The 27,984-nt window shown below is 50.4% G+C and overlaps 3 protein-coding genes and 1 long non-coding RNA gene across 8 annotated transcripts; 2 read left to right on the forward strand and 2 right to left on the reverse strand.

Annotated features, from left to right (window-relative positions):
• Window positions 1–55: 55 nt before the first annotated feature.
• On the reverse strand, window positions 56–18,316 carry LOC119117161 (ankyrin repeat and BTB/POZ domain-containing protein BTBD11-A-like). Of its 3 annotated transcripts, XM_037243271.1 has the most exons (17): window positions 17,187–18,303; window positions 7,724–7,864; window positions 6,410–6,704; window positions 5,528–5,680; window positions 5,284–5,449; window positions 4,807–4,896; window positions 4,234–4,335; window positions 3,916–4,009; window positions 3,711–3,846; window positions 3,407–3,642; window positions 2,746–2,924; window positions 2,553–2,658; window positions 1,580–1,682; window positions 1,428–1,509; window positions 1,286–1,354; window positions 1,099–1,212; window positions 56–1,005 (listed from the first exon to the last, which is right to left on the reverse strand). In XM_037243271.1, exons 1-17 carry the CDS (start codon window positions 18,079–18,081, stop codon window positions 769–771), a joined length of 3,198 nt encoding a protein of 1,065 aa, XP_037099166.1. In that variant the 5' UTR covers window positions 18,082–18,303; the 3' UTR covers window positions 56–768. The 3 variants fall into 3 exon arrangements, with proteins under 3 accessions (XP_037099166.1, XP_037099167.1, XP_037099168.1); XM_037243272.1 differs by lacking the exon at window positions 4,234–4,335 and having other exon boundaries at window positions 769–1,005; window positions 17,187–18,304; XM_037243273.1 differs by lacking the exons at window positions 56–1,005; window positions 1,099–1,212; window positions 1,286–1,354; window positions 1,428–1,509 and having other exon boundaries at window positions 1,667–1,793; window positions 17,187–18,316.
• On the reverse strand, window positions 6,145–6,378 carry LOC119117328. Its single transcript, XR_005096494.1, has 2 exons — window positions 6,298–6,378; window positions 6,145–6,197 (listed from the first exon to the last, which is right to left on the reverse strand). It is a non-coding gene; the product is annotated as an uncharacterized LOC119117328 (long non-coding RNA).
• A 1,476-nt stretch (window positions 18,317–19,792) lies between the features above and the next one.
• cry1a (cryptochrome circadian regulator 1a) lies at window positions 19,793–24,407 on the forward strand. Of its 3 annotated transcripts, none has more exons than XM_037243346.1 (13): window positions 19,793–20,674; window positions 21,305–21,413; window positions 21,496–21,638; window positions 21,712–21,896; window positions 21,973–22,061; window positions 22,136–22,276; window positions 22,358–22,669; window positions 22,754–23,108; window positions 23,178–23,273; window positions 23,347–23,448; window positions 23,527–23,592; window positions 23,671–23,796; window positions 23,878–24,407. In XM_037243346.1, exons 1-12 carry the CDS (start codon window positions 20,517–20,519, stop codon window positions 23,763–23,765), a joined length of 1,851 nt encoding a protein of 616 aa, XP_037099241.1. In that variant the 5' UTR covers window positions 19,793–20,516; the 3' UTR covers window positions 23,766–23,796; window positions 23,878–24,407. The 3 variants fall into 3 exon arrangements, with proteins under 3 accessions (XP_037099241.1, XP_037099242.1, XP_037099240.1); XM_037243347.1 differs by having other exon boundaries at window positions 23,671–23,791; window positions 23,876–24,407; XM_037243345.1 differs by having other exon boundaries at window positions 23,671–24,407.
• Window positions 24,408–26,188: 1,781 nt separating this feature from the next.
• tnnt2c (troponin T2c, cardiac) lies at window positions 26,189–27,161 on the forward strand. Its single transcript, XM_037243455.1, has one exon. The coding sequence runs from the start codon at window positions 26,291–26,293 to the stop codon at window positions 27,083–27,085; it is 795 nt and encodes a 264-aa protein (XP_037099350.1). The 5' UTR covers window positions 26,189–26,290; the 3' UTR covers window positions 27,086–27,161.
• The last annotated feature ends 823 nt before the right edge of the window (window positions 27,162–27,984 follow it).

Here is a 27,984-nt window from a genome sequence, read left to right on the forward strand (position 1 = left end):
GCCCCATTTAAATATTATGCACATCATACGTGGGGAAACAATTAAATGCAACATATAAATGAAAATGTGGTCATTTATTGTCTGCCCACAGAAACATGGAAAGTGTAGCACGAGTGCAACTACATCCTTGCTTCTCACATTGTGTCTCAGTCAGACTTACATCATTGATCTTTTTTTAAACATCCTCTTTATATGCATATCAACAAAATAGATTAAAATGAAATCTATGGGGCTATATGTATGAAAATAAAGAAATAGTATAGGATTTCTGTTTCTATTTACACGATTCAAGTGCCTACAATCAATAGTAGTACAGTACTGCATTACTATTATGTTTTTGGTTGTCTGCTGGACTGGACACGCTGCCACTTTATTAAGAACAACTGCTGATCAATACCTATTGTATTTCCCATCACATTTCAATCCCTTTTCAATCATTTTGCTTGACTTGAACTCACCAGAATATTACAGGGGGGGGGAAATGTGCCGCGAAAGCAGGACGGCGGCCGGCTACAAATGTGCAACGCGCACATTCAAGCCAGAGATGACAAAGTTGGACAAACGTGGATCTAATGACACTTTGCATTATTTCAGTGGGGTCCTCCACTTCCTCAGAGGGAAGGCTGTGCATAAAAGGGCCTCATGCAAAAAACAAAACAAAATCAGGGTGGGAGGAGTTTGGTAACACAGTGTCCCAGATGCAGAAGGTTTGGCCCAAAAGGTTCCTTTTGCTGGCTTTGCTACTGATCATTGATGGTGGCGCGCGCGTCACACCACTGAGCCTTTGGAGGTGGACAGGTGGATGGAGTGGACGCGAGAGGCCAGCGTCTTCTCCAGGTCGTGCAGGATGTCCGAGCAGGGGGGGGCGGGGCCGTCTGGGGAGGAGGGAGCCGGCGGCGGGGCCTCGTACAGAAGCTGCTTGAAGGTGTCCAGCTCCACCAGCAGCGCCATGTTCTTCAGGAAGTAGCCCTCGATGAAGCGCGTCAGCTCCAAGGCGCCCAGGAACTGTGCGATCGGAGCGACGTTTCAAGAGATCAACGCAACATTAGCATTTCGTGCAGGATAGCGCTAATGCTTTGCTATTGGCCGTTGTCTGACCTTGGCGTGCTTGTAGAGGTCCACGCAGGTCTCGGTGGTGATGTTCTTGGAGCAGATGATCTCACAATGTCTCTGAAGGGCCTCGATTTGGAAGAACTTGGAGGCAGACAGTAGCTGCGCGACACACGCGGCCGTCTCAGTTACAAATGCTAACTCGCACTAGCTAACTAAGCCAAGGCCCTCTTACCTCCATGACTTCGGTGTTGCGTATGTGCAAGAACTCTGCGCCCCCACAGTAAAGATACTGCATAACCAACTGGACAGACAAAAACATTTATTGAGGTGTCCGGTTGCCACACTGCACCCTAGTGGTTTGGAGTAGGCCTTACGTGAAATATGTTGTACTTGACGTGGCTGATTTCGATGCATGTGTTCTCGGCCGCCGGTCGGTTTTGCAGCAGCGATTTAAACCTGGAAGTAATTGACCCATTTTGTTTAAGTCTGCAGATGATAATGGAAAAAAAAAAAAAAGAGCCTTTACCTGGGCGATGCGGTGAAAAGCAGAACTTTGTGTGCATAAAAGGGTTTCCCCTCCACCAGGAAGGTGACATCCGACATCTCCTTGTTGTTGAGGAAGTGCGGGTCTGCCGATAGCAGCACACAAAACGCCTCATTAGTCATCTCGTCTGAACGCTGAGTGCGGCAGCAGCTTAAACGAACGTGCTCCGTCGGGTGTTACACGCCTCGCCGAGTGGCTTTATGAAAAATGAAAACACAACAATTAGTAGATTAAAGCTGCATGCCGTGTCTTCTCTGGCCTTGTGCTGTTTGGCCTGCTTTTTGGGTGAGTCATCAACATTTGGTGCCATGCTCCGCCAACACGCAATAACATAAAAACCCATCGAAATTCTCACCCATCTGTCAGGTCTGCGTGAGCCAAATTTGGTGGCAATCAGACAGAATCTGGAGGAGAAGTCTTTAAAGGACGCTGGGAAATGCTCGCCCTAAAATGGACACTTCAGCCCAAAATGGTGGACTTCCTGTTTTTTGGGCGTCGATCCTTGAGACTTTTTTTGTAGGTGTACTTCTAACAGACATGCCAACCAAATTTCATGCCGTTTAGCCAAATTGTCATCAGGGGTTGAATTAAAGTGCAATGAGACATTCAAACGGTAGGGGGTGCTACAGCGCAGCCATGAGCTTTTCTTGGCTTTTTTTCAAACCACATTTTCCTTCAAACACGACAGTAAAGAACTAAATTCAGGTGTATTCTCGTACTGGATCCAGCTGGAGAGCACTTCAGCGCAGTCGGATTCATATTTCAAAAAAGTAAAATAAATGTCAAACATAATCGGAGAAAATCTGAGGGGGGGGGGGGTGTAATTTTGTCGCAAAAGAGCGCAGTGACATTTGATGCGCATCTTAAAAGCTTTAACATTTGACGGAAAGCTAAAAATAAGCAGTTCAAGTCGTCAGCCCGCCACAACAAACAAGTTGCATTTTGAGGGTGTCACCTAAGCGCGAGGTCTGCTTCCTCTTGATCTCGGTGAGCTTTGGGATGGGGAAGGGACCGTAGCACTGCGTGAAGATGACAGACAGCTGCTGGCTGATCACCTCGTTCTACACACGCGCACATTTCCGCAGTCAGCAAGGATGGGAGCGCTCAAATTTACAAAACATTTGAAAGCCAAGCGGCGGCCGGAGGACCTTGCAGGATCGGAGGATGCGGAACATGAGGGGCAGGCCGTGCGTGAGCAGCTCCTCGGTGTACTCGTCCTCGCGGATGCAGCAGAAGTCCTTAAGCAGAGCCTGGATCAGCGGACGGCGCTGCTGCGCAAAGCCCGCCCGCAGCGACTCCAGCCACGTGTGCAGCGTCCACGGAACGCCTGGACGCGCGTGATGGGAGAGACTCCATCATTTTACATGAATCGAGGATTAGATATACAGGCTTGCTTGGTTAGGAAAATAAATCAACATTTCATGAGCATTACTAGAATGAGAAATTTAAAAAATGTGACTTTGAAAAGCTTGGCCCCCTCGGATGAAGGAGAGAATGTTTTGAGAGTGTCGCTTATGTCAGGTGGAGAATGAAGCTTGTGAAATGTGGCAGAGCGGCGCTCACTTATTGATGACGGCGCTGCCTTGACTTACAAGTGGATTCATGCCGTGCCTTGCACGTATCTCGAATCATCTTTCCCCATTGAGAGGAATGGTTCAATTGTCTATCTGCAGGAGCTGCGCCACCGTTTTTGATGCTTAGAAGTTAGCTTCATGCCTGTTAGCATGAAGCTAAGACGAAATTGTTCACTCGTACTCTCAAGTCAAAGCACGAAAACGTTGAGGTGTGGCATGCATGCGTGAGTCTGACCTAAGCTGCGGATGTCGATGGTGATGTCCACATGGCCGTGCTCGGCGCTATGGTACATGGCTTCTTTCAGGGCGCGCAGCTTGGCCTTTCCTGTTCGCAACGTGCCGCCGCCGTTAGCGTGCGAGGCCGACGCCTTCTGCGCCGACGGCGCCGAACCCTCGGCCAGGATCTCCTCCAGGGAAACGACGTCGGCCTTGTCCTTCTCCGTGTGGGACAGCAGCTTCCGGAACACGTTTCTACAAACAAAGCGGACCGCTGTCATTTTAGGAAACTCAAGGTGGAATATTCGGCTAAAAGGTGCCACCTGTGTCCGTGCGCCGCCGCCAGGCTGAAAGAGTTCATGTCGCCGAGCGGCGCCGACGAGATGCCGTTGCGACACGCCGTGCCGATCATCGGGTCGGCACCTCGCTCCAGGAGCAGACTCACCAGCTCAAAGTTGCCTGCATGGGACGACGTCAACTTCAAGAGGGCAAGATTTCAGACAAATTTCGCAATGTTTTCATGCGCACCCGCGGCCGAGGCCAGCTGGAGCGGCGTCTCCGTGTAGTTGTCGGCGCCGTCCTGCAGCGAACCCTCCACGCCGGCGCTGTTGTCCAGCAACAGCTAAGGGAGCAACAGGGAAGGAGGAGTGGGGGTCAAAAATGGGGGTCAGACGTGGGCATTTTTCCACACTTCTGGAATATTCTGGAAGCACTGACGTTAGTGTGTATGAAGTTATGGACACACAACAGGTTGATTTAGAATGTGGTGCGCATGAATCCATTGAGCTCAATTATTGATTGCATTCCTTATTATTTTTTTTCCATCGAGGGGTGGGCCGTCACTACCTGCACGACAGGTGCGTGTCCGTGCAAGACGGCGAACGTGAGCGGCGTCCCGCCGCGTGCGTCGGGATAAACGGACGGGTGCTTGCGCACTGTGGCGGGCACCTGGGAGAGTCACATTACACAAGTTAACGGCGGCCGGCGCTAGCAGGCGGTTGCAGAAAGAAGCGTCGTTTTGGTTAGAAAAGCTGATAGAAAAGTCTCGCGAGTTTGCTTTGGGGGATTTTTTTTTGAAAATGAGCAGTTATGGCCACTTCAAGCTCATTTTCTTTCATCAAACTTTGAGAGATTGTGTTTCAGGTGAGGTGGCGCTTTGGACAGGTGACGTCAAGGTTGACGAGGAGCGTTCATGAAAATGGACGTCCGCGGACTCGTTCATGAAACGTGCGGCAGCGTGCACTCTGGACTGCGGTGATTAGATGAGTCACACGCGCGCACGCGAGCTCTCTCCGGGAATGATGAGCATGCATTATTGATGAGCAGCAAAATAAACAAGCAAGAAAAAGGCCCGCAGAGGCGCCACAGCAATTTCGTTACGATCATGCGCCAGTGAAAGCACGGCCGGGAGTCGCTTACCTCGCCGTTGACGTCGGCGCCGGCGTCCAGGAGCATCTGGACCATGGCTTCGTCCCCGCGCACACACGCGTACATCAGGGGCGTCATTCCCTGGAACACAATGGTCACGTTGAATTTAAAATACTTTTTTAATGATCTTTTTCTTGTAAAATAGTTTCATTATTTGTCTTTGAATCTGAACTTTTTACCCTGTAAAATGCTTCTTTTAAAAGTAGGACTTTTTCACTTGTCAAATTGATTTTTGCTTATTTTAAGCAAAGGGTTGATTGGGCGAAGGCTGGCAACAAAAACTGAGAGAGACAAACAAGCACTTGCTCGCGTGGGAGACTACCGCGTATGTTGGCAGGCGGCGCCAGAAGATGCTTCTCGCTCTCAACTCTTGGCGGTGCCAAAAAGAAAGTGCCAAAAGAAGTGACGGGCGACGATGACCTCCCCCTTCCATGCGATGAGGATTCAAGGAAGAGCCCCGTTTAGTACCTGCTCGCTGACGCTGTTGACGCCATCGGGTCCGAGCAGGTTGACGGCCTGCTTGACCAGGTCGGTGCGTCCGCAGTTGAGCATCCGGAAGCCCAGGTCCTGCAGGAACTTGGCCTCCGTGGAGGCGGCGTCCAGCTTGCGGGTGCCGCAGAAACAATCCTCTGCTCTACACACCATCCAAAACGGAAAGATTGTGAATTTCCAAAGCGTCTATTGTCGGGTCGCTCCGGTCCGGCGGGCTGACTTGATTTGTCTGGGCTCGCAGTCGACGCCGGGCAGCATGAGTCGGGCGGCCTGCCGCACGTCGTCGCTGTCCACGGCCGGGCTGCGGCGGTGCTCGGCGTGGGCCACCGCCACCCGGATCCACTCCATCAGCGGCGGCATCACCAGGAAGGGCCTGAGGGGGCCGCAGCGCACGCGTCAATAGCGCCGGCGCCGCGCCTGGCGTAAATCGCGCCGCATCCACTTGCTCATTACACGTCTCTATAAAGGCCGAGCCAAGCTCATAAAATTGATTTAGACTTGCTGTGAGGGGGAAGAGAGAGATGCTAAAACTCTTACGAGCAGCCCTCAATCAAACTGAGCTGGGCTTCATATTTCAGCAGGCGCGAAATCTCTACTTTTGTCCGATAATTCTAAATTGTTGTTTTGGGAGGAAAGCTACCGACTTACTTTCTTGGCTGACCAGGGTTAGAATAGGTTAGCTTTTTTTTAGTTGGTTGAAGCTTTTTTTTTTTGGTCGCAATGAGCAACATGTAGCAACGTGCTAGCGCGGCTATTTGGGTATGGTCAGGGTTCAAACAAGGTCGAGCTGGAAGTAGGCCGGGCCTCATCTGGAATTGCCCTCCATCCTTTTTTTTCCTCATGTTCAATTCATTTTACGCAGGCGCCTCGTGGAATCAAGCATTCACATCCTCCTTCTCTGCTCTTCTATCAATGGACTGCAAACATGGGAAGGAAAACAGGGAAAGCCTTCCTTCCTCCATAATTTAAAGATACTTCAATAAGTCAGACCAAAACAAAGCACATGATGTGCTGCAATGTGCACTGGCGGTGCTAGGATTTATTTCCCCAGGGACCTCAGAGCCCCCCCTCTAGCTCCACCAGTGGCAACGTGCGCTCGTACCTCTCGGTGTGCAGGGTGACCTTGGAGGGCTCCACGTTGGGGTTCTCCCACTCCACCTGTGGGCAGTGCATGAAGTAGCACAAGGTGTAGAGCGCCTCGGGCTCCCAGTGGACGTCTCCGCCGCCGCAAGTCGCCGCCACGCCCGAGCTGCCGCTGCCACTGCTGCTGCTACTGACGGTGGCGGCGGCCATCTTGTGGTGGTGATAGTGGTGGTGGTGGTGGAGCGGGCTGCCGGTGCTGCTGTTCTTCACGTGCAGCGGCTGCAGGTGGTGCATGGCCCGCGACACCAAATCGCCTGCGAGAACAAAAAAAAAATTTCATGCAACATGGCATTTTCTCCAATGTTATCTTTTTTTTTTTTTTTTTTAATGTGTTGGACGGCCATCTTATGACGCGCTTGGACTTTTGTATGCAATTCAGCTGCAAATGAAGGCTTGCATGACGTATCTGATCTTTTGTTTTTTAATTCTTGTCATTGCTGAAGGTTGGCTGTCACGCCCGCTTTCCAGGAAGCGGCCTCGGTCGGCGAGGAGATAAAGAGCATAAAAGAAAAGGGAGAAAGCCAGATTCCTAGAAGGCGTCCACGCCTGGCGAGCTGAGAAGTGGCAGGGGAAGGGGGGGGTGTCCCCAAAGCGCGTCTGCAAATAACAACTTTGATTTTTAACGAGACAAACTGCTAATGCCTCCCTTGATGAAGCGCTTTTGTGTTGCTTCATTAATTCCTCTGCTGTCGTTGCTTATTTCTTTTTTTTTTTTTGACAGGGGGGGGGGGGGGTCTATGCTGTGATGAGCTCAGCAAACCACACACAGACACACACACACACGGGAAACCATATCTTTTTGTTTTTCCCTGTCGGAAGGACTCACGACTTTCTCCTCTGTGCTGATGAAATATGCAAATGAGCAAATAATATAATATCCCTGTTTGGTGTTTATTTTGAAAAAACGAGGACCTTCGAGTTTAGGATTAATGGATTCATTGTTTAAAGTGAATCCTTGGCAAGCGAGGCCGGCGCCGCTTGTGTCGTCCTCGCTATCGCTCCTGGAAGGCCGCCCTTCCGACACATGCCAAAAAGATTTTTGTGGAGGACGCAGGCTGAGCAAACTTCAGGCCAAGAAAACAAAGATGTCTGAAGAGCGTTCAAATCGGCACTCGGGGGCGTTTCGTGTTGAAGGAAGGAACGGGGTCTTGCTGGCCGCTTCTGTTCCACCTTAACTTCATTTCCAACGTGTCACGTCAAGAAAAATGAGGCCTATCAAGTCCAGGATCATCAAAAATAGATGTCCCGCCTGCAGATGGTGCGTGATACTCACTCAGCTCGCCGATGCTTCCAACACGCGTGGCCAGCAACGATTGCTCCAACGTGCGCAGTTCGGCCGGCGTGAGGCAGCCGTGACCCGAGCGCTGCTGCTGATCCCGGTGGAGGTTCAGACTCTCGGGTAGGCTCAGCACACCTGCGTAAGCGTAAACATTTTTAGTGGGTCAAACACGATTTCACGTCGCTCAATGAAAATGCACTTTGTCATTGATGTGGGGATGAAGCCGAAAGGAAAAGGCAGGAGTCCATTTTGGGTGGGATTAGCCAGGCCATAATCCTGGTCAAGGTCAATTAGGCCACATTGATGATGAGCCGCCGAATCAAACGGGTGGCCCTTTTTTTTTTTTTCCACCTGCAGGAATCGATTCTCTTCTGAAGGAGTGCGGCAATCCCTCCTCACCGGTGAGAAAACTCTCCCAGAATATTAACAGGTAGTCGCCATGGCAACAGGCGATTGGGTTGTGATTGGCTCAGCAGGCCTTAGTGTAAGGGAAGCAAAAAAAAAAAAAAAATGAAACCACACAGCTGCACGCGTGCTTGGGCACAACGCGGTCCCGCAAAATAAAAAAATCAATGCATTCTTTTTGGGCCAATTCTCATTTCAATGAATGTTTCAGGCCTGAGTCATTTGCTGCCGTGATGAAAGCAAAACAGGAAGCGAGAGCACACGTTGAAAGATTTTCGTCCACGCAATCGTTAGAGCATCGTTACGATATCGTTAGCGATTATTTTGCTGACTCGTAAGCGACCCAAAGAAAATAAAACGGCAATTGGAAAGTGTTGAAAATGGTGCAGTTGACATAAAGGTCAAAAAAACCTTCCAGCGCCCTAAAGGCGGCGCCGGCAAAGTGCGGCGACAATTGTCCTGACACAATTGCACACGTTCTGGCACATTCGGGACGGCAGCGGCGGCTTTTGGCGCTTCCAGGTCAACGCACCATCGGTCACCCAGCTTGGCCGCTTGCCGAGTTCGCAGCTGCGATGGCCGACACCGCCGAGGCGGCGTAACGTGAAGAAACGACCCGAAGAGAAATTCCTTTCCAAAACGTCAACTTGTGCCATCAGGTCATTTTCATTTTCTAGTGTCCACCTACCTGGAGTAATCATTTTGCACAGCAATGAAAACAGAAGCTCCCTCGAGCTACGAGCTAAGCTAAGTCTTGACAGCGGCCGAGACCTTCATATTCTTTTGGCCGCTGTCAGCACCGCGGTGGCGGCGGCGTGGGCGGCAACGCCCCTGACAGCTAAGATGCTGACTGAGGTCGAGGGAGGAGGTTAAGGTCGGGGTCACGGGGGGGGGGCCAGTGTCCCGGCCTGCCACTTCCTGTCACCGTGACGATCCCCGGGGAAATTGCGGGTGACGGCGCAGCCCGTCAGCCGGGCCCTTAATGGAGGTGTCAGGTGTGCATTCCATCGGACGGCCATGATGTGACAGCGGAGTGGAGGAAGCCGTGTCAAACTGGCACGTCGGGTTATTTTTTATTTTTTTTCCCTGCACGAGAACCCAAATCCAATCCCTGCAACATTCTATAGACTTTAAAATAGACGATGTAATTTCCCGAATGTCTTTTTTTCCAACTTGACTTTAATTGTCGTGATGACTCCTACCACAGGGACTGAGTTTTTTTTTTATTTTTTTTTATTGTTTTGAGGTTTGGAGTGTGCGGCCGATCGGGGAAGTGGGTCAGGCGCACGCGGCGCACATGAGCCAGGAGAGCAGCTGAGGACATTCGCACATGCAGGCGCACGCAAAAAGAAAATAAAGATGGCGTTGCCACCACATTGGAATTTCCCAAAATGAGGAGAAGCGATTTATTTCTTCTCCTTGCTAAACTGCCGTGAGTCACTTGCAGAATCGACGTCAAGCGACACTTTTCATACCTCGGCTTCATTGTTCACACCTTGACTCATTATTCCTCAAGAAAGAATAAAAAAGAGCAGGACGACTGGACACTTCCCCACTCGTGTTTTTTTTTCCCCTCCTCCAACACGCGACAACAAGTCAATAGAAATGCTGCCAATGAATCTTCCAACTAACTTGGATTTTTGCAATCTGGTGAGGGTTGGTGATCAAGTTTCAAATTAGGGCTTTTTGAAAACATGACGCGGCATCGTGATCGATGACGGCTGCCCGCAGGCCGGCGGCGTCCGCTCCCGACACGATGCGCCCCATCGATTTGTGCCATCGCGACCGATCAACCGAGCCGGCGAACGCTCCGATCAATAATGACTCCCGCGCGCAGCGCCCATTTTCACTGCACGAGATCAGCGCGGCACCGCGTAAATGCTTGCCGCTCACCTGCTCACTTACGAAGAAAATCGATACTGCAATTCCTTCGGTGTCCACACGAGGGCGCCAATAACAACACGTTCCAAAGCATCTCTGAATCAACCCTCGAGCCCACCCGGCGCAGAGTCTTCCGAGCCAAAAGGGGGCAGCCCGTGCTGATAAATAACCGGGCTTTACGGCGGTGAAATATGGACTGCCGGCCCGGGGAGCAAAACACTTGATTGTTTTTGCGCTACAGCGAGCCCCCATGTCATCCGTGTTGCAGTGCGACAGATTGTAAATTCAGCGCCTGCACAAGCTGCGCTCCGCAGCCACCCATATCTTTACATCGCTTGTTGTCTTTGCGACGCATCTCTTCCTACAAAAAAGAAAGCCAAGCAAGGAGCGATAAGAGAGGAGGCGGTGAGATATGCCTCTTAGCGGGTGTCGGCGAGGCTTGCTGACGCACACAAGTTTATCGTTAGCATCAAAGACAATGGAATTAGCAGCCTCGCTCGCTAAATGGAAATAAGACGAATGAATCACTTATGATGTCGTCCCTTAACAGCCAGAAAAACGTCAGTTTAATCCCAAGTGCGCATTCAATTTCACCACACAGTGATGATGCAAAACTAAGACGCAATGCAATGAGCAATCCTGACGTCATCGTGTTGCGAGCGGGCGATCGTTGGCGGCTGCGACCCGATTTATACCATCGCAACCGCCATTCATTAGTCCATTGACCGCCATTGACCACAACAGGGCCTCGCGCTCAACCAGGTCACTCGCGCTCGCTTAGATAATGACAGAACACACACACAATGCAAAAAAAAAAAAAAAGTCAGATGCAAAAGAGTCAACATTAATAAAAACCGGGAAAGTTGCAGTCATTAAGCAGTGATGGACGAGCATTGGCCGCGTGACATCCGTCATGCTAATTTCCGGAATATTGCGCACGCCTTCTTGCAGGAGAGCCCATTTAGCATCTGGCAGCGAGAGCGAGCAACGGCGCCAAAAAGTGCACAGCTTGTTCTCCCCGGAGAGCATTTGTCAACTTGCTGGCAGAGCGAGTGTTTATTTGAGGACGCTGGAAACGTTTTCACACGAGTGGACGCAAAGTGGGGGATTTTTGTTGTTGTTGATGGGCTGAGCATTGCCCACATTGTTCCGAATGAAGTTAACATCAGAGAGAAGCTGAGAAAACAAAGACAGAAAAGAGAAAGGTCGAGGCCGTGCCACGGAGAAAATGATAAATGTCGAGATTTGCGATGCGACAGGACAAGAACGTCAGACTGTCCGAGCACAGCAAATAAAACGTTCCGGCCTTCAATTATCTCCCGGAGGGAGAAAAAAAAAAGACATTGACTCGCCTCCCCGCGGATACGGAGAAGGCGCCCGAGAGGAGAGCGGAATACCAATGCCGATGCAAACGCCGGGAAGCACCTTCAGTAAATTTCAGCAAGGTCAGAAATGAGCAGGAACGGAGAAAGACGTTTGGCTTGGAAGGACCCGGAATCTTACGGCAAGCGACGGGGACGATGGCCATCATCTCCCCTGGGTTACGACCTTTCCAAATGTTAGTGAGTCAGGAAAGCTCATCAGCAACGCATCAATATTAATACGCACACACTCAAAAATTCCATCAATTCAGAGAAGGCGGCGCTTGGCCTTGTTCGCAATGAATTCCGACCGTGGGACCAAATGAGAAGAACAAGTTGGTGAAGCAGCATGCGGCTCTTTTGCCAAGGTTATTTCTGAAGGCCCAACTGACAACAATTGGATGTTTACTCAATTATGGACTGAATAAAAATCACCATTATTCAGATTGATATTGAAATCACAATTAATTTCAAAAGATACGATATATTCAACTGCCAATTTTCAAAATAGAACTTGAAAGATTAGTAACAACATCAATTGATATAATATAGCAACAGTACAAAAGGATGAATACAAATAAAAAGGACTGTTACTGCTATGCACGCCTTGGCCTCTAGGGGCGGTGGGGTGCCGTGTATGCACTTACGTTCAAGAGGAAAAATCGTAGAGGAAGAAATTATGACTCTAAAAACACGACTTATGCAAACATTACTAATCATGAATAAGAAAATGCTTGGGAAAAAGTCAATTTGGTTCAAACATTTATGGAAAAACATTCCATAATTCATGAAAATGTCAAATATTATCCATTTCAAATGAGCAAGTTTTTAGCGCGAGTGAATTGAAAACAAATTGGTTACTTGTGTCGCTCCACGCATGGACGCGAATCACTCCACGCATGCGGGGTTTGTTGTTAAAATAATAAATTGACTGAAACACACACAACAGCGGTCACTGTCAGCTACTTCCGGGTACCGAGAATCCGTTAGAAACATCACACACTGTCCATGTTATACGCAAAATTATACATTGTACAACCGTATGTCTCATATTCTAAAACAATAATTAGCTCAGACTACCAGCAGTATTGCAAGTTGTGATCATCATCTTTTCAACAACTTTACTCACCTGAAACACACACAACAGCGTCAATTACACACGGCGAAACTCCCGCTCACTGTCAACTACTTCCGGGTACTGAGGACCCCCGTAGTTGTCCCAGGTGCCTTATTGAAATCCCCAAATATTCGCCACTGATACAAGAGAGTACTATTTGCATATAACGTGTTCAGAAACATATTCACAAAGTCATTAAAAAATAATAATTAACATGGCGGGTAATTATGAATTTCCATTCAAATGTCCCAAAAACCACCATGGGCCCCACACTTGGCAACAGCTACTATATTTTGTCAAATCAGTGGGGACGTTCTTCAAACTATTTAAGGCACAGAAAAAACAAACAAACAAATGAAGTCAACTTCCACAAGGGAGCTTGTTCTCGGGCCGGAATCAATTTGGAATACAGCGCATTTTGGATGCCAGCCCAGGAAAACGTGTCGTGTTGTAGCTGGATTGGATGATGTCATGCCATGAGATTAGCGCTCTTGTGCATTTCTGTGTGTGTGTGGGCCAACTGGTGAGCACATTAACCGGGTTGCCACTCAAATTTTTATTTACCAATAATATTTTTGTGGGGGGGGGCTAATATATGCTGTGACCACAGCACGGCTCAGAGTGCTGCCATGGCAACACAGTGGCAAGAAAAAAAAAGTTTAATTGATGATTGTTGCGAATTGTTTTGGTGTCCAGAGATGAGCCACACGTGCCAAGTGGGCAATGCAGGCCCGCCCGCTGCGATCTCAATGATTTTTCCACAGCGTTTGACATCCGCTTGAGTCTATTCAAGTCTCGTGCCGCACGATGATAATCGTTGTCCAAAGTTATTCATTCACACCCCCTTTGGATTTTTGAAAGTGACCTTTGCCCCCTGGCGCCACCTCATTTCTCACATGAGCTCACACATCATGGGCTGAAACAAACACGTTCACCCGCTGACCCTCGCCGGATAAAGCTCCGCCTTTGTTCCTTCCCGTTTCGTCGGTCTCGTGACCACCCGCAGAGCGCCGCCATCGTATTCCGAAAGCTTCCTCTGGGATTGAGCTCGGCGAGCGGCGCCATCCATCAAGCTTGTCACGGGGTCGCTCCGGGGCGGTCGACGAGGGCCCGGGCGCTCGGGACTCGGCTCATTTGCCCACCGTGATTATCCCCGTTTTGCCAGGCGGAAACAAACGCTCGCTCGGCCTCCTCGTCTCTTCTTCGAGTGGGCGGCGGGATGCGCTTCCCAATCAAATTTATTCGTAACGTTGTGATCCGCACGACAGTTACAAACGATTTTGTTCAAACAAGCTCATTTGAAATATTCAGTTGAGATTTAGCGGATGTTGGCACTCCTAGGGGAAATTCCCGGATCCTTTTTCTGGGATTCTCACACAAAAACATTCCGGATCATTTCCACTCGCGAATGGATGGCTCTCGGGGTGATTATCTAGCAGGCTGCAAAAATCTAATCAAAACGGCTTCATTAGTTTTCATATAAGCTCGCTCACACGAGCGCAACGGCAGATTTGACGGATTGCGTGGCTCCGTGTCATATTTCAAAGTAATACCAAGCAATTAACTCCAAAAACAAAAATCATTCAGCAGTCGCAGATGGGCTGGCTTCAGTCAAATGACCTCCTTTGAACCCAAAAGTGCAGAAAACAAACTTTTGCTGACGAGACGGCGTTTTATGCGCAACTTTGATGCGAATCGTTTTTTGCTTTAACGCCGATTTGACATTTGCCAAACTATTCGGGCGTCGTAGTAGCATTCGATCTGCCTTTGAGTATGCGCCAACATGACGTCATCACTTTGACTTCTAATTTGAAATGGTCTTCATCACCTTTTCACCCTGCAACTTTGTAAGGTCGGCTGGATTTGAACGTCTCCGAAGGCGCCTCTGGCTAACTTCTTGGGTCACGGGCGGTCTCGGCTACGAGCTGGCCTACTTTTGCAAAGCCCCCAGAATCCAGTCGAGGACGTCTATAACCGCTAACCGGCACGCCAGCGCCTCGCTAGACGGGCCGCGGGCAAGCTCGTCATGCTCCGCGGCGCCGTTTACACTCGCTTGTGACCTCATCCGCGGCTGAATCACCGAGCGAGCGCCCACGCACGCGTTTACACAGTCACGGCGGGATGCACGGTGGTCGTGTCATACAGTGGTGCATTGATTTATGCATGAGATGGATGAAAAGAGAGAGAGAGAGTGTGCTCGAGAGAGATGGATGCTAATGTGTTACTGGTATCAATACTGACGGAAGAGAGAGAATCCCATTTGAATCCTGCAGACTCAACTCAAATATTGCTCCTCTAAATTTCGAGTAGACACATCAGCGAGCCCGTAGGAGGCTGTCAAGGCTTGACGTCTCCGGCGAGCGTGTGTGTGTGTGTGAAATAATAAAGGAGCTGGCTGGTGAATTCTTCGTGGCACGAGCGAGCGGAGGGGGGGAAGCCAAAGTGTCAGGAATCCAGCGAGAGGACTCCTGACACAAATGGGACGTCAAGACCACACCGCGAGTGGCAGGCGTCACGCCTGACATGCAAACCACAAAGGAGGGAACAAATTTGGATCAGCACCTCTGGCATTGCACAACGTTTGGGGGGGGAATATCCTCGCTATTCTGTCATCTAATTCGGCAATATATAATATATTTAGAGATTTCTAAATTATATTTGGATTCTGCAGCAGCCCGTTTAGGCAGTTAGCTCCTTTTTTTTTTTTTTTTTTACGATAGCCACCGCTAGCAATTTCATACACAAAGTAAGAAAGAGACACAGATTTATTCAAATTGCTATAAAAAAAAAAAAGACAGACAGATGGGCCCTCTGTATTGTTATTGGAATTTTCGTCATTGCTTTCATCACCTTCCTACTAAAGATAGCCGCCGCCATTGTTTAGGTTGCAATACCAGGCCCATACGGAAACCTCGCAGCCAGTTTCAAGTGGAACGTGTCTGACTCATCCACTTACAGAAAAAAGGACTAGAAGGAAAAAAAAAAAGAAACTAAAAGCAAAATGCAGGTCAGAGAAAAGACGCCTCTTTGGATCATGACACTGTCGGCTGAGAAGGAGCCCAAACATTTTTGATTTTTTGCTGCTCATGCCACAGAGGCGTCTGTCGTCGCTTTTGTTGAAACGCCGCAAGTGAACGGATCTGGTGAAATTCAGAGGCGGCTGCAGATTTGGACAGAGTTCCCCTTTGCAGCATAATGGTTACGAAATGCATGGCCGAGTGGCCGCCTCTGCATGCGCTTCTCCATCGAGCGCATCTCACTGGCCTATTTTGCGCGGTGGTGCCGCCAGATGGTTCTCCCCAGAGGCGCCGGGAACTCGCCCCGCGCTCGCCCTCGTTAATTAAAGCAGCAGCCGGCGGTCCTGTCGCCTTCCAAAAGCTCACAGAGGACAGCGACCCGGAATTTATTTTTTTTAATCAGACGCAACATGAAAGCAAAGCTGTATCTCCATGTTAGCATTTGGGCTAATCTGAGTTTATCCGTGACCAAATGCTGCAACAAAATGCTCAAGAAGATCACCCAAAAGGTCCGAAATAAGATGAGCTAGCTCCAGATGAATCTAGAAAAACCCTTATTGATTTATTTAACTATAAATCAGCAGGTGTTACTTTTCCAAGGTAACTGTGGCAACACGGAAAATGTCATGACTCAACAAGTGTTTGTCAAAAGGTACGAGCTAACTTTTGTCACCGCCATAAAAACACATATTCGCCGAATCGGCATTTTCCAAAGCACAAAGACGAAGAAGAAGAGCCGTCCTTGAGCTCCTGAGATTGAAAATCCATCTGCAGAGAGCTGGTTTTACTACTTTCCGAGCAGCCATTTTGGAATACAAACCGGAGGGCGCAAAAAGAAAACAAAGGTCAACGGGATGCGGCTCATAAAACAAAAGAAACAACTTTGCCATCCGGCTTAATCTGTCTTCTATCATGAAATTACCCACCGCATAAAAATTCATCACAGCCGGCGGAATGACGGCCATTTGTCAGCCGGCCGGCCGGCCTCGAGCTCGGAGGGCGCCTAATAATGGCGAGGACAACAAAAGGCTTATGATCGGGAAGAATTATGCAAATGCGCTCGCCCCGACCTCCCGTGGCGGACGGCATCATGACCGATGGAAACGGGAGCAGGCGGAGGAGACGTCCCGCTGCTAATTTAATGGAGCGGCTACGCAAGAACGTTTGGCTGGCGTGTCATCCGTCCCGCGCCCGACACCTCCTTGGGGAAGGTCGCAACAAATGAGACGTGATCGTGACGAATTCTGAACGTTTCTGCAAAACGTGCACCTGTTGGAAAGACATCATCACGTTAATTGTAATTAGGCAGATTAGCATTTGCGTCCCAAATGAACACGCACATTTGCCAAATGATCAAACCGCGACATCGTTAGTACTAAATGAATGCGCACAATTAATGAGGATAATTGGATCATTTGCCCCTTTTAGATGTCCCCAGAGGAAATTCCGTTTCTATTACACAGTATGTAATCTAAAAACGATTGCGCTACAGAGACGGGAAGTGTTAATAGCAACTTCCCTCAGAACAAGGAATTTTTGGAAGGTCTTAGTTGCATTGCACCCAAGTTCTGACCATTTGGCTTTAGTCCTTCAACTATTCCAGGAATTTTCCAGGACTATGGAAACTACAAGTTTTCAGTACCTGGGTACTTCACCCCCTGAAGGTGGGAACTTACCGCTGGAGTTCTTCCCGCAGACGAGGTGCTGGCAGGGCTGCAGCAGCCCCCAGATCTCCGAGTCCGCAGCCACGGCCTGCTCCAAAGCTTCCAGGCTGAGGTCGGCTGCTCCGTCGTCCCGTTGCAGCAGCGCACTGCGCAGGACTCGGCCGAGAACCTCCCGGAAGAGGCTCTCCACGCACGCCGTCAGGTAGATGGCGGCGTGCTCGTGGACGCGCAGCGCCACGCGGCTGTCCACCATCCACCTGAAGAACTTGCCCACGGAGAAGACGAGCCCGCAGCGCGCTGATTTGCCGCGACCCAACTTGTCGGCGGCGCTCATGTTGTACAGGGACAAGGCGCTGAGCGCGGCCGCGATGCAGTTGACGGAGATGGTCCAGGAGAGGACCACCTTGACGGCGCTGTGCACCTCCAGCTTGGTGCATTTTGCGTAGCGCAGGCTGAGCCGCTGCGCCTCCCGGGCCAGGCGCACCAGCGCGCGGCTGACGAGCACCGAGAGCCGCGCCAGCACCTCCGGGGACGGCGGCGGCAGCGGCGGCTCCTCTTCCGGCCCGGGTCCCGGCCGCCGCCGCAGCGCGCCCTCCACCTCGACCAGGCTCCACGGCACCTCCTCCGGCTCGGGGAGCTTGGCGCACAGCTGGCTCGCGCACTCCAGCGCCTCCGTGTCCTCGGCCAGCACGGTGTTGACCGTGTCCAAGCTGTTCTGTCGGCTGTGCATGGATCCCGTCAGATGCCAGCGGTTGCCGCCGTGCGAGAGGGACTGCAGGGGCGGGTCGGAGCAGCACAGCGACACGCTGGACGACCGGACCGAGTCCGCCGCGCCACCATAACCGGAATCGAGCGTTAGGTCCTCCAGCGTCCTCACCGCGGTGCTCTCAACAGCGTTGCCTGCCATCGCCGCGCCGCATACTGCTGGGCACGCGTGCGTGCGTTCGTGCGCTCGTTCGTGGCTGCCTGCGCGACTCTTAAAAAGAAGCCATGCGAGCTCGGTGGGCTCTTCACGGAGCCCTGTGCGTCATTGCCCCGCGTTGCTGCGACACGGGCCGGCAGCGGAGCACACGAAACTTTAGTTTGCCTGCGACCCTCCCTCCCTCCCTCTGCCCGACGCTCTGCGGAGGCGCGCGTGGCTCCTCGCGCAACACTTGGAGGAGGAGTCCGTGTTGAGTGACAGCTACAAAACAACCTGCACAAACAAATCGGGAAAATCGCAGGGCAATATCCCTCCCGCAAAACCCCTGTCCCCTCAAATAAAATGAAATTATTACCGTTTTATTCTTACACCCCTCCTCCCTCCCTCCCTCCCTTCCTTTTCTCATCCATCCTTATTTCCTTCCATTTATCGTCCATTCCTTCATCCATCCTTTCTCCCTTTCATACTTTTCATGTTCCCTTCTTGACTTTTTATATTTTTTTCCTTCCTTGTTCCTTCCATACTTGTTTCCTCCCTCCTTTCGACCATCCTCCTTTTGTTCTTCCTTTCTATCCACCTTCCATCATTTCATCGATTATTCCCTTTCCTCCAGTCAATAAGTGAATGTAAAAGGCGTAAAGCCACGTCATCTACTCGCCGTATATTTGTTTCCGTACACATTTGTTGCGCATGAGTTGCACCTGCTACATGATGAGGTGGGCAGCACTCGATGAATCCACGCATGAAACGAGTGTGGATCCGCTAAAACGCATTTGTTAAGTCCTGGTTGCCTGGTAACAGCAAATCATCATCATCATCGTCGTCATCATATTATTAAGTACAACGTATATATCGTCCAAGGTTAGCACTTGTGATTTTCCCCTGATATTTTTAGAAACATATATGGCTTCATTTCATTTCTATACAGTCATGATTGAAGAAAATATCGATTCATCTATGGAATGGAAAATGCCATTATCCAAAGATGAGCACATCATTTATCCAAACATCTCCCAGTGGATCATCCAAAGCATTCCACATCATCTCTCAATTGTTCTGCAGCAAAGTCCCACGGGCTGTTGTTTGTTTCGATGCTTTACTGCAACCCAGTGGACAAATGTGAAAAGTGCTCCACACGTGCCCGCGTTACTTCCCTTACATAATTAGAGCAGTTGTATTTATGTAAGGCAATGTCGCAGAGGAACCAAAACAAAGTTCAACGTATCATGAGAAGCAGCGGTGCAGTCATAAAAACATGCATATCTTTTCAAATGTGCATGCGGTCAACGTTTCATTTGAATTAGTTGTGCATTGATTAAAAACTGCATGATATTTTTAGTTTGTTTTTAATTGCTATTTTTTCCTTTTTGATGAATATTTGTCGTTTTAAGATATTGTTGTACTAACACAAATGTTTATCTCCCATGGAGAGTTTTGTACATTGCTTTGTGTAAATTAAAATGTCGGCCCGAACTAGTTATTAGTATTTATTTTAAAATCAATCATGAGTATAATAAATGAGAAATAATATGCAGATTACTATAATAATTAGGTCACAAGTCGTCATCCGCCCCACTGTTACATGATTGTGAAGCTTCTCGCGTGTTCTCCAGTGAGGAAACCACGCTGTGGAAACGTGACTGGGTTGAGGGCGAATCGGACCAATCACCGGCTGCAAAAGGACGTGCGTCACACAGTGGGCGGGACTAAGGCAGAAGGTGCGGTGCGAGGACTCAGTTGACGTTTGTGTACGTTGCGTCGGACGTTTAGCCGTCAAAACAGACGAAACGCTTCTTCATCCGCATTGGATACGAGGCACAAAGATCCAGGAGGCATTTAGGAAAGATAAGTGTCAATTTGCGTTGCGATCGGTCGTCGTTTTCTATTTGATTTGATTTAATCGCTGTTGTTGCGTGAATTTACATAACCAGCTTTCCCCGTGCTTTGGCGGGGACATTTTGATCGGACAGCAAACTCGTTAAGAGCATCACTTGTTGCAACTTTGGTTGAGATGATGTCTTTTGGGCGCATCATAGCGTAAAAAAAACCTAAATTGGCGGAATTTTGCATGTTTTTTGACCCTTTTCCGAAAACAAGTTATACAACGAGGCTGCCTTTTTTGTTAGACGCGCAAGTCCAAGCGCCCGCCGGGTTGCCTGTCACGTTGCCGTGCAGCGCGTGTCGCACTTAAGGGCCAAATGGTTCCGATTCTGACGCGTTCTAAATTCTTTGTCACCATGGAAAAGGTTTTATTAGAACAAGGTTAACTCCTACACACCTTGGCCAGCCTATTTACAGATTCCAAAAATACCTTTTAGTTGTTATTGTGTCTGGATTTTGCGTTCGTATCAAGACATCAGAACAGTCAGAAGAGAAATAAAAGGACATTTCCAGTCTTGAGGCCTCCATCCATTTGAGTGATGGTCGTGAATACCATCCACTGGTTCAGGAAGGGCTTGCGGCTCCACGACAATCCGTCCCTCAAGGAGTCCCTGCTCGGGGCCGACACCGTCCGCTGCATCTACATTCTCGACCCCTGGTTTGCAGGCTCGTCCAACGTGGGCATCAACAGGTGGAGGTGAGGAAGTACTCTTCTTACTAGCACACTTCATCAGATATCAAGCAAAATTCAATTATTCAAATGCTCATTGGAATGACCCTTAAGGGCAGCTTTTTTGCAGCGCCAGTGTAAACTTGCATTGTATTGTTATTTTGTATGTGGTCCGCAATTGTGTCGGTTATGCAACGGCGGACGCCTTTTGTCATGCGTGAATCGAAAGCCTCGGCCGCCGCATAAAAGGGAACGTTCTCGAACATCTCAGCAAGTGACCACTCGAGGTGAACCCCCAGTCGTGTCGCTGTTACACAAGTGGGTCAGTGTGTGACTCAACCTCCTTGTGTTTGCGACCTAATTTGCCTCCCTTCGGCTAGCCCACCCGAGCGGAGCGGGGAGAAAGCTAATCCTGCCCATCGTGACCGCAAAGTCAAAAAAAAGTATGCTCAGGGCTTCACTTTTGAGATTTCGAAAAAGTGACCAATGACGCTTGGCAGTTTCCACCTACCCAAATTTAGTTGCTGCGGCAACCGCACGGGAAGCTCCGTATTAGTGCCGCTTATTGTGAGTTGGGCGGAAAAAAGTTGTGTTTTCCCCGCCACCTACGCAAACCCGTTTGCTCATCGGAGAACATTGTCATCATCCTTCCCGCAGATTCCTGCTGCAGAGTCTAGAGGACCTGGACTCGAACCTACGCAAGCTCAATTCCCGTCTGTTTGTGATCCGGGGCCAGCCCACCGATGTCTTTCCGAGACTCTTCAAGGTGGGACGCCTGATGTTTATTTTTGACATTTGGTTTGAATGCCGACGGACGTTTTTGCTGATGGTGCCGTCGGGTTCTCCAGGAGTGGAACATATCCCGCCTGTCTTACGAGTACGACTCGGAGCCCTTCGGGAAGGAGCGGGACGCCGCCATCAAGAAGCTGGCCTCCGAGGCCGGCGTGGAGGTGACAGTGCGCATCTCGCACACCCTCTATGATCTCGACAAGTAAGTGGACCACCCCCCCCCCACCCCGCCGATCTTCATCAGAGCACCACTGAAGGTCGATGTCACCCCGCAGGATCATCGAGTTGAACGGCGGGCAGTCGCCGCTCACTTACAAACGCTTCCAGAGCCTCATCAGCCGCATGGACCCCGTGGAGGTCCCGGCCGAGTTCATCACGGCCGACGTGATGGGGAAGTGCAACACGCCGCTGTCAGACGACCACGACGACAAGTTCGGGGTGCCGTCGCTGGAAGAGCTGGGTCAGTGCAGCGCCACCAGGCGAGATTTGCCGGGCGTCGGCTTTGCCGTGTCTCACGTTGGACCTTCCCCTCGCAGGTTTCGACACCGAGGGCCTGTCCTCGGCCGTGTGGCCCGGAGGCGAGTCGGAAGCCCTGACCAGACTGGAGCGCCACCTGGAGAGAAAGGTCGGTAGCGTCGCGCGGCGTCATGACACAGCACGTTGAAATGCCCCCAGCAACTTCTGTTCTCTTGGTTGCAGGCTTGGGTGGCCAACTTTGAGCGTCCTCGCATGAACGCCAACTCGCTGCTGGCCAGCCCCACCGGTCTCAGCCCCTACCTGCGATTCGGGTGTCTCTCGTGCCGCCTCTTCTACTTCAAACTCACCGACCTCTACCGAAAGGTGCGAATGCTTCTCCTCCCGTCATTCTCCTTCCTTCGAGCCCACGAGCCTCGATTGACTCGGTTTTGTCAAAAACGACAGGTGAAGAAGAACAGCTCGCCGCCGCTGTCGCTATACGGCCAGCTGCTGTGGCGCGAGTTTTTTTACACGGCGGCCACCAACAACCCGTGCTTCGACAAGATGGAGGGCAACCCCATCTGCGTGCAGATCCCGTGGGACCGCAACGCCGAGGCGCTGGCCAAGTGGGCCGAGGGACGAACCGGTTTCCCCTGGATCGACGCCATCATGACGCAGCTGCGCCAGGAGGGCTGGATCCACCACTTGGCCCGACACGCCGTGGCCTGCTTCCTGACCCGCGGAGACTTGTGGATCAGCTGGGAGGAGGGCATGAAGGTAGGCGCCGGGCCGGAAGGCTGAAAATTCTGAGAGAACTTTTGTTATCTCCAGTGCTTAAATCCCCCCTTTTTTTTTTTTTAGGTGTTTGAGGAGCTGCTGCTTGACGCCGACTGGAGCGTCAACGCCGGCAGCTGGATGTGGCTCTCCTGCAGCTCGTTCTTCCAGCAGTTCTTCCACTGCTACTGCCCGGTGGTGTTCGGGCGCCGCACCGACCCCAACGGCGACTACATCCGCCGCTACCTGCCCGTGCTACGCGGCTTCCCGGCCAAGTACATCTACGACCCGTGGAACGCGCCGGAGGCGGTGCAGAAGGCGGCGCGCTGCATTGTGGGCGTGCACTACCCCAAGCCCATGGTGCACCACGCCGAGGCTAGCCGCCTCAACATCGAGCGCATGAAGCAGATATACCAGCAGCTCTCCTGCTACAGAGGCCTCGGTACATAACGCGCCGCGCCCAGCAAGCAAATGTGCGAATTGTCGTCTGACGTGTCGTTTTGATGGGCAGGTCTCCTGGCGTCCGTTCCAACCACCTCCAACGGAAACAATAAAGGCTCGTCGGACGTGATGGGCTACGAAGCGCCTCACGCCGCCGCCCCTTCCGGTGAGTCAACTAACAGTGGGAAGGTCACGCGCTTCGGACTTGTCGAGTGACCGCCGATCTCTCGTCCCCGCAGGCTACCCGGCGGCGGGTCAACCCCAGGCCGACTGGCAGAACGGCGGCGTCATGATGTACCTGCAGGCCGACTCGCAAGCTTGCGCCGGCGCGCACCAGCAAGGTAGTCAAAAGAGGCTGTAGCACTCTCACGTTCCCTGTAGAGCCGCAGTCCTTCATGCCCGCCATTTTGTTTTCGCAGGCTACGTCAGCTCCAGCATGATGTGCTACCCTCAAGGCAGCCGCCAGAGTCCCGCGCTTCACAAAGGTTCGTTTTCCTCGGGGACGGAGCAATGGTCGTTATTCCTTGAATTTGTGCTTATGTCCTATTTTTTTTCTCTTTCAGGAATGGAGCATCACTCCAGCAACGCTCCCATGAGCAGCAAGCGTCACTGTGAGGACTCCGGAAACAGCAAAAGCTCAAAAGTCCAGAGACACTAACTCAGGACAGAGAAAAAAAAAAAAAAAAAAGGTTTGTCCTTTTACTCTCGCGTCACCTTTACACGCCACGATTCATTTCCAATACTCACATTTTGTCTTTTGCCCCTTGCAGTCATTTCCATGCGGTGATGCCCTTGCCCGCCACGATGTCATCAAAGATGTTTGTTGAAATGCCGACATCCCGGGAGAGCGTCGTGCTATTTCTTCATCGAAGGGTTGAATGCAAAAAAAGTTGTCGTGTATATAAAGAACCCCCGACCCCCCAAAAAAATTCACATACAAGTTGTATATATTTGAATATATTGTATGTGTCCTCTCTCTTTGTGTAGCATCATAGATCCATTATATATATTTTTGATATGATAAAAAAACCTAAAGAGTCATTAATGGATGTTCTCCATTAAAGGGCCCAAAAAAAAGTATGAGAAATGTTGCTGTCTGGTTCACTTCCTCCCATTTGAGCCTATTTAATGGCTTCAGTGCTTGTTGACTGGTTGTGTTTTCCACTGTGGATGCAAAATCACTTTGACCTTTTCATGACCTATGACATTGTGCACCACCTCGCCACCATTGTATATAAGAACTATTACTGCAAACAATTGATTCTAAATGTGCTTGTTTCATTAAAATAACTTGAAAATACTGCTGTTGCATTCTTTTGGGGATATTTTTGCATACGTTCGTTATGGAATTCGGGGTTCAGTTTTTATCAAGTGTCCAAATCGATTATGAATTCAAACATCTGTCGGGTTGCCGTAGCAATGACGTCACAACAGCTGTCCGGCGCGAAAAGCCTCTGACGTCATGTAATCGCGACAGTAGCGATACATGAATTTTCTTAAATGGAAAAATTAACTTTCTTAAATATACTTGATCCCAAACATACGCTCACAATTAAGGTAGGCTGTTACGTAAAATTACTTCTATTATTATATACTTAAATATACTTTTAACCTCTTTATAAACACATTTGCGAAAGTGATTTTCTCTGTTTCATCCCCTAGCCTAGCTCAACATCGAAAGAAATGCACATTTCTACCGGACTTTCCCAGGTTAAACGCATTGTAATGGGTGAGTAATGCGACTCTCGGTTACTTCAACGTAATGATGATGTTGTGGGTTCAAATATCACCTATGAAAAAGTGTGTTTGGTTTAAAAAAAATGGCAATTTCTGGATTGACCCAAATCACTTGTACCACCCAATATTGGCCAGTAGAGGGCGCTCAATGCGCGTTCACACGATTGAGCAGACCTAGTCCCATAAAATCAGTTTAAAGCACAAATTAGGTCCCAAAGCAATATGAGCAAAAAAATTAATCGTCAGCTAATGAGTAAAAAAAATAACCTTCTTGATACAATAGGTCGTTTTTGTTTCAAAGTGCTCCATAAATACAGTTGAGTTGTGTCTGTGTATTGTTTTTGCAAAAGAACAGTGGCGATCCTGATGGGACAACTTAAAATTCACAACAATTCATTTGACTCCCATCCCACTAACAAATTCCAAGTATGCGTTTTAACATACTTGGACGGTAAACAATTGTGATTGTGCTATTTCTGACTCTCAGTTGTTGGTGGCTACCAGCAAAGCACTCGGTGAGCACCTGTTGGGCTCATTTTGCACCTTTGCGCAACAGGCGATTCCCGTCCCGGTTTTCCCGTTGAGCTTAACTTTCGAGGCTGCCTGAAATTCAACTCCGGTTGAAAATAATGAGCTCTCTTGACTGGAAGGAGGCGCAGGGGGAGGCGGGGCCTTTTCAATTGGGATTCCCAGGCGCCAGAAAGAGAGCGAGCACCTGTCCCTGCCGTCACTTAGCGAGCTCATCCTCACCAAAGGCGCCTTTTGTCCATTTCTACAAATAACCCCGAGCCGAGAGTCGGCGAGCCCCATGTCCCAGCGCAGGAGCAATCCCTCCCACGAAGCCAATGCGCCGAGAGCCCCGAGAAAAGTTTTAATTACATTCCAGAGCGCAGACGGAGACATGCAAATGTTGACGGACGGAAGCCTGGATGTAGAAATGGGTGAATTGCGGATAGATGGAATAAACAAAGGAAGGCTCACCCCTGCGTGAACCTTTCAGCGTGAACTTTAGCCACCAGGCCTAAAGCGCTAACTGTAGCGTCACGTCAAAAATGGTCCAGACGGATTAATGCGACCCCCGGGCCGTTCCTCAGGCGGCCGCCGATGGCGTCATGGCAAAGATTTATGAACTTAATTTTGCACTGGAGCTTATCAACAGCCTTCGGCGCGCTTGAATTTTATTGGCGGCAGCGACACAAGTGTGTCGTGCATCTGTCGCGCCTCCGAAATAGTCTCTGGCGGTGGAATGAGGAACGCTTCGGGGTCAGACCGTAGGCAAGGGATTTTTGGGGAAGGGGGGGGGTCGGCCGAAAGACTTGGAGAAAATAGATGCTCGCATCTGTCTCGCCATCTTTCCTGTGGAGAACGGTCTGCGTCACATGATCCCGGCAAAGCTTTAAAAGAGTCGAGCCAGAGCTCAGTCTTCAGACGGCATCCAGGAAAGACATGTCGGACGGCGAGGAGATCCCGGAGGAACAGGAGGAGTACGATCAGGAGGAGGAAGAAGACAAGCAGGAAGAGTATGAGGAGGAGGAGGATGAGAAACAGGAGCACGAGTCCAAACCTCGACCCAAGACCACGTACGTGCCCAACATCGCCCCGCCCAAGCTGCCCGACGGCGAGAAGGTGGATTTCGACGACCTTCACCGCAAGCGTGTGGAGAAGGACTTCAACGACCTGCAGGGCCTGATCGAGTTGCACTTCTCCAACCGTCAGAAGGAGGAGGAGGAGCTGGTGGCCCTACGCACCCGCATCGAACGGCGCCGTTCCGACCGGGCCGAGCAGCAGCGGGAGCGCGCCGAGCAAGAGCGCAAACACCAGGCCCGTGTGACGGAGGAGCGGGAGCGGCGCGAGGAGGAGGCGGCCAAGCTGCGCGCCGAGGAGGAGGCCAAGAAGAAGAAGATCTTCACCAACAAGTCCTTCGGAGGCTACCTGCAGAGGGCCGACCAGAAGAAGGGCAAGAAGCTGACGGCCCGCGAGGAAAAGAAGAAGGCGCTGCTGGAGCGCCGCAAGCCTCTCAACATCGAGCACCTCAACCAGGACAAGCTGGGCCAGAAGGCGCAGGATTTGTGGGCGTGGCTCCACCAGCTACACGCCGAGAAGTTTGAGCTGGCCGAGAAGCTCAAGCGGCAGAAGTACGACATCCACGTGCTGCGCAACCGCGTCAGCGACCACCAGCGTGGCTCCAAAGCGCCCAAGACCTCACGCGGCGCTAAGGGAAAGTCGGGCTCCTGGAAGTGACATCGTTTTTTTTCCAAGCTTCCTTTCACTTTGTTTGTTGTTGTTGTTGTCTTTGCCATCAAATGTTTGAAGCACATGAAAATAAAGCCGCCTTGCCTCGCGTTCTGTTTTTGTTGGCTGGGACTTTGATTCAGATTTTACGTGAAGTCCAGATGAGGAAAATTGACAGAAGAAAGATCCTCTTTTATATAGTAGCTCACTAAAGAGAGGCCGCCATTGTGGGCTCCCTCAAATTGAGGTGGGACTCGACAGCGTTCAGAGGTCTGAACGAGATTTGGGTGCCTCCGACAGCACATTCATCATCTCGGGCGAGTCTTCAAGCCAGATTAGAATAGCAACGGCTCCGACTTGGCGGCCCCTCGACTTTATTACTGCTGCCTTCAGAACATTCAAGAACCTTCTCAGCACCAGTTAGCATCCAGGAGATGAATGTTTCTTTTTTTTCCAATCAATCGGAACGGCATGACCGCTACCGTAGCTCACTTGAGTCAGGTGACGTCGGTTCCCGAATGCTTCGTGTCTTCTGATGAACGGCCTCATTTCGATTCACGCTCACGTCCTGCGCCGTGGGTCTCTGCCGTGATTCACGGCCACTCCCACACGCGTGCGCTCGCCGTCGAAAACTGTCGAGGCGGCCCCGGATGGATGAATCACACGACAGCCGGCTATTAGCGAGCGAGCTGTGTTGTGGAGGTGAAAGACTCAAAGTGCTCTAATTGGGCTTCTTGGGGCTAATTTGAGCCTCTCTGAGTCTTTCATTTCAAGTTTTACCTTTCAATTTGTTTGCTGGAATTTTGGAAATTTGTTTGCTCTTCTCCCCGAGTTGTTGTTGTTGTTTTTTCTTCCTGTCGTGGCGCATCAAGCAAAGGCGGCCGAGTGATGAGAGCAGATGATCACAG

This window comes from Syngnathus acus, chromosome 23, assembly GCF_901709675.1.
Source record: "Syngnathus acus chromosome 23, fSynAcu1.2, whole genome shotgun sequence".
NCBI classification, from domain to species: Eukaryota; Metazoa; Chordata; class Actinopteri; order Syngnathiformes; family Syngnathidae; genus Syngnathus; species Syngnathus acus.

Bases quoted from the DNA above. Each gene is read 5' to 3' on its own strand.
- LOC119117161 (XM_037243271.1), bottom strand. From the start codon at position 18,081: ATGGCAGGCAACGCTGTTGAGAGCACCGCGGTGAGGACGCTGGAGGAC. The intron at 5,681-6,409 runs GTACGAGCGCAC...CGGCCCCCTCAG, and splicing joins GTCACCCTGCACACCGAGAG to GCCCTTCCTGGTGATGCCGC. The intron at 4,010-4,233 runs GTAGTGACGGCC...TTGCTCCCTTAG, and splicing joins GACACGCACCTGTCGTGCAG to CTGTTGCTGGACAACAGCGC.
- cry1a (XM_037243345.1), top strand. From the start codon at position 20,517: ATGGTCGTGAATACCATCCACTGGTTCAGGAAGGGCTTGCGGCTCCAC. The intron at 22,062-22,135 runs GTCGGTAGCGTC...TCTTGGTTGCAG, and splicing joins AGCGCCACCTGGAGAGAAAG to GCTTGGGTGGCCAACTTTGA. The intron at 23,449-23,526 runs GTAGTCAAAAGA...TTGTTTTCGCAG, and splicing joins CGCCGGCGCGCACCAGCAAG to GCTACGTCAGCTCCAGCATG.
- tnnt2c (XM_037243455.1), top strand. From the start codon at position 26,291: ATGTCGGACGGCGAGGAGATCCCGGAGGAACAGGAGGAGTACGATCAG.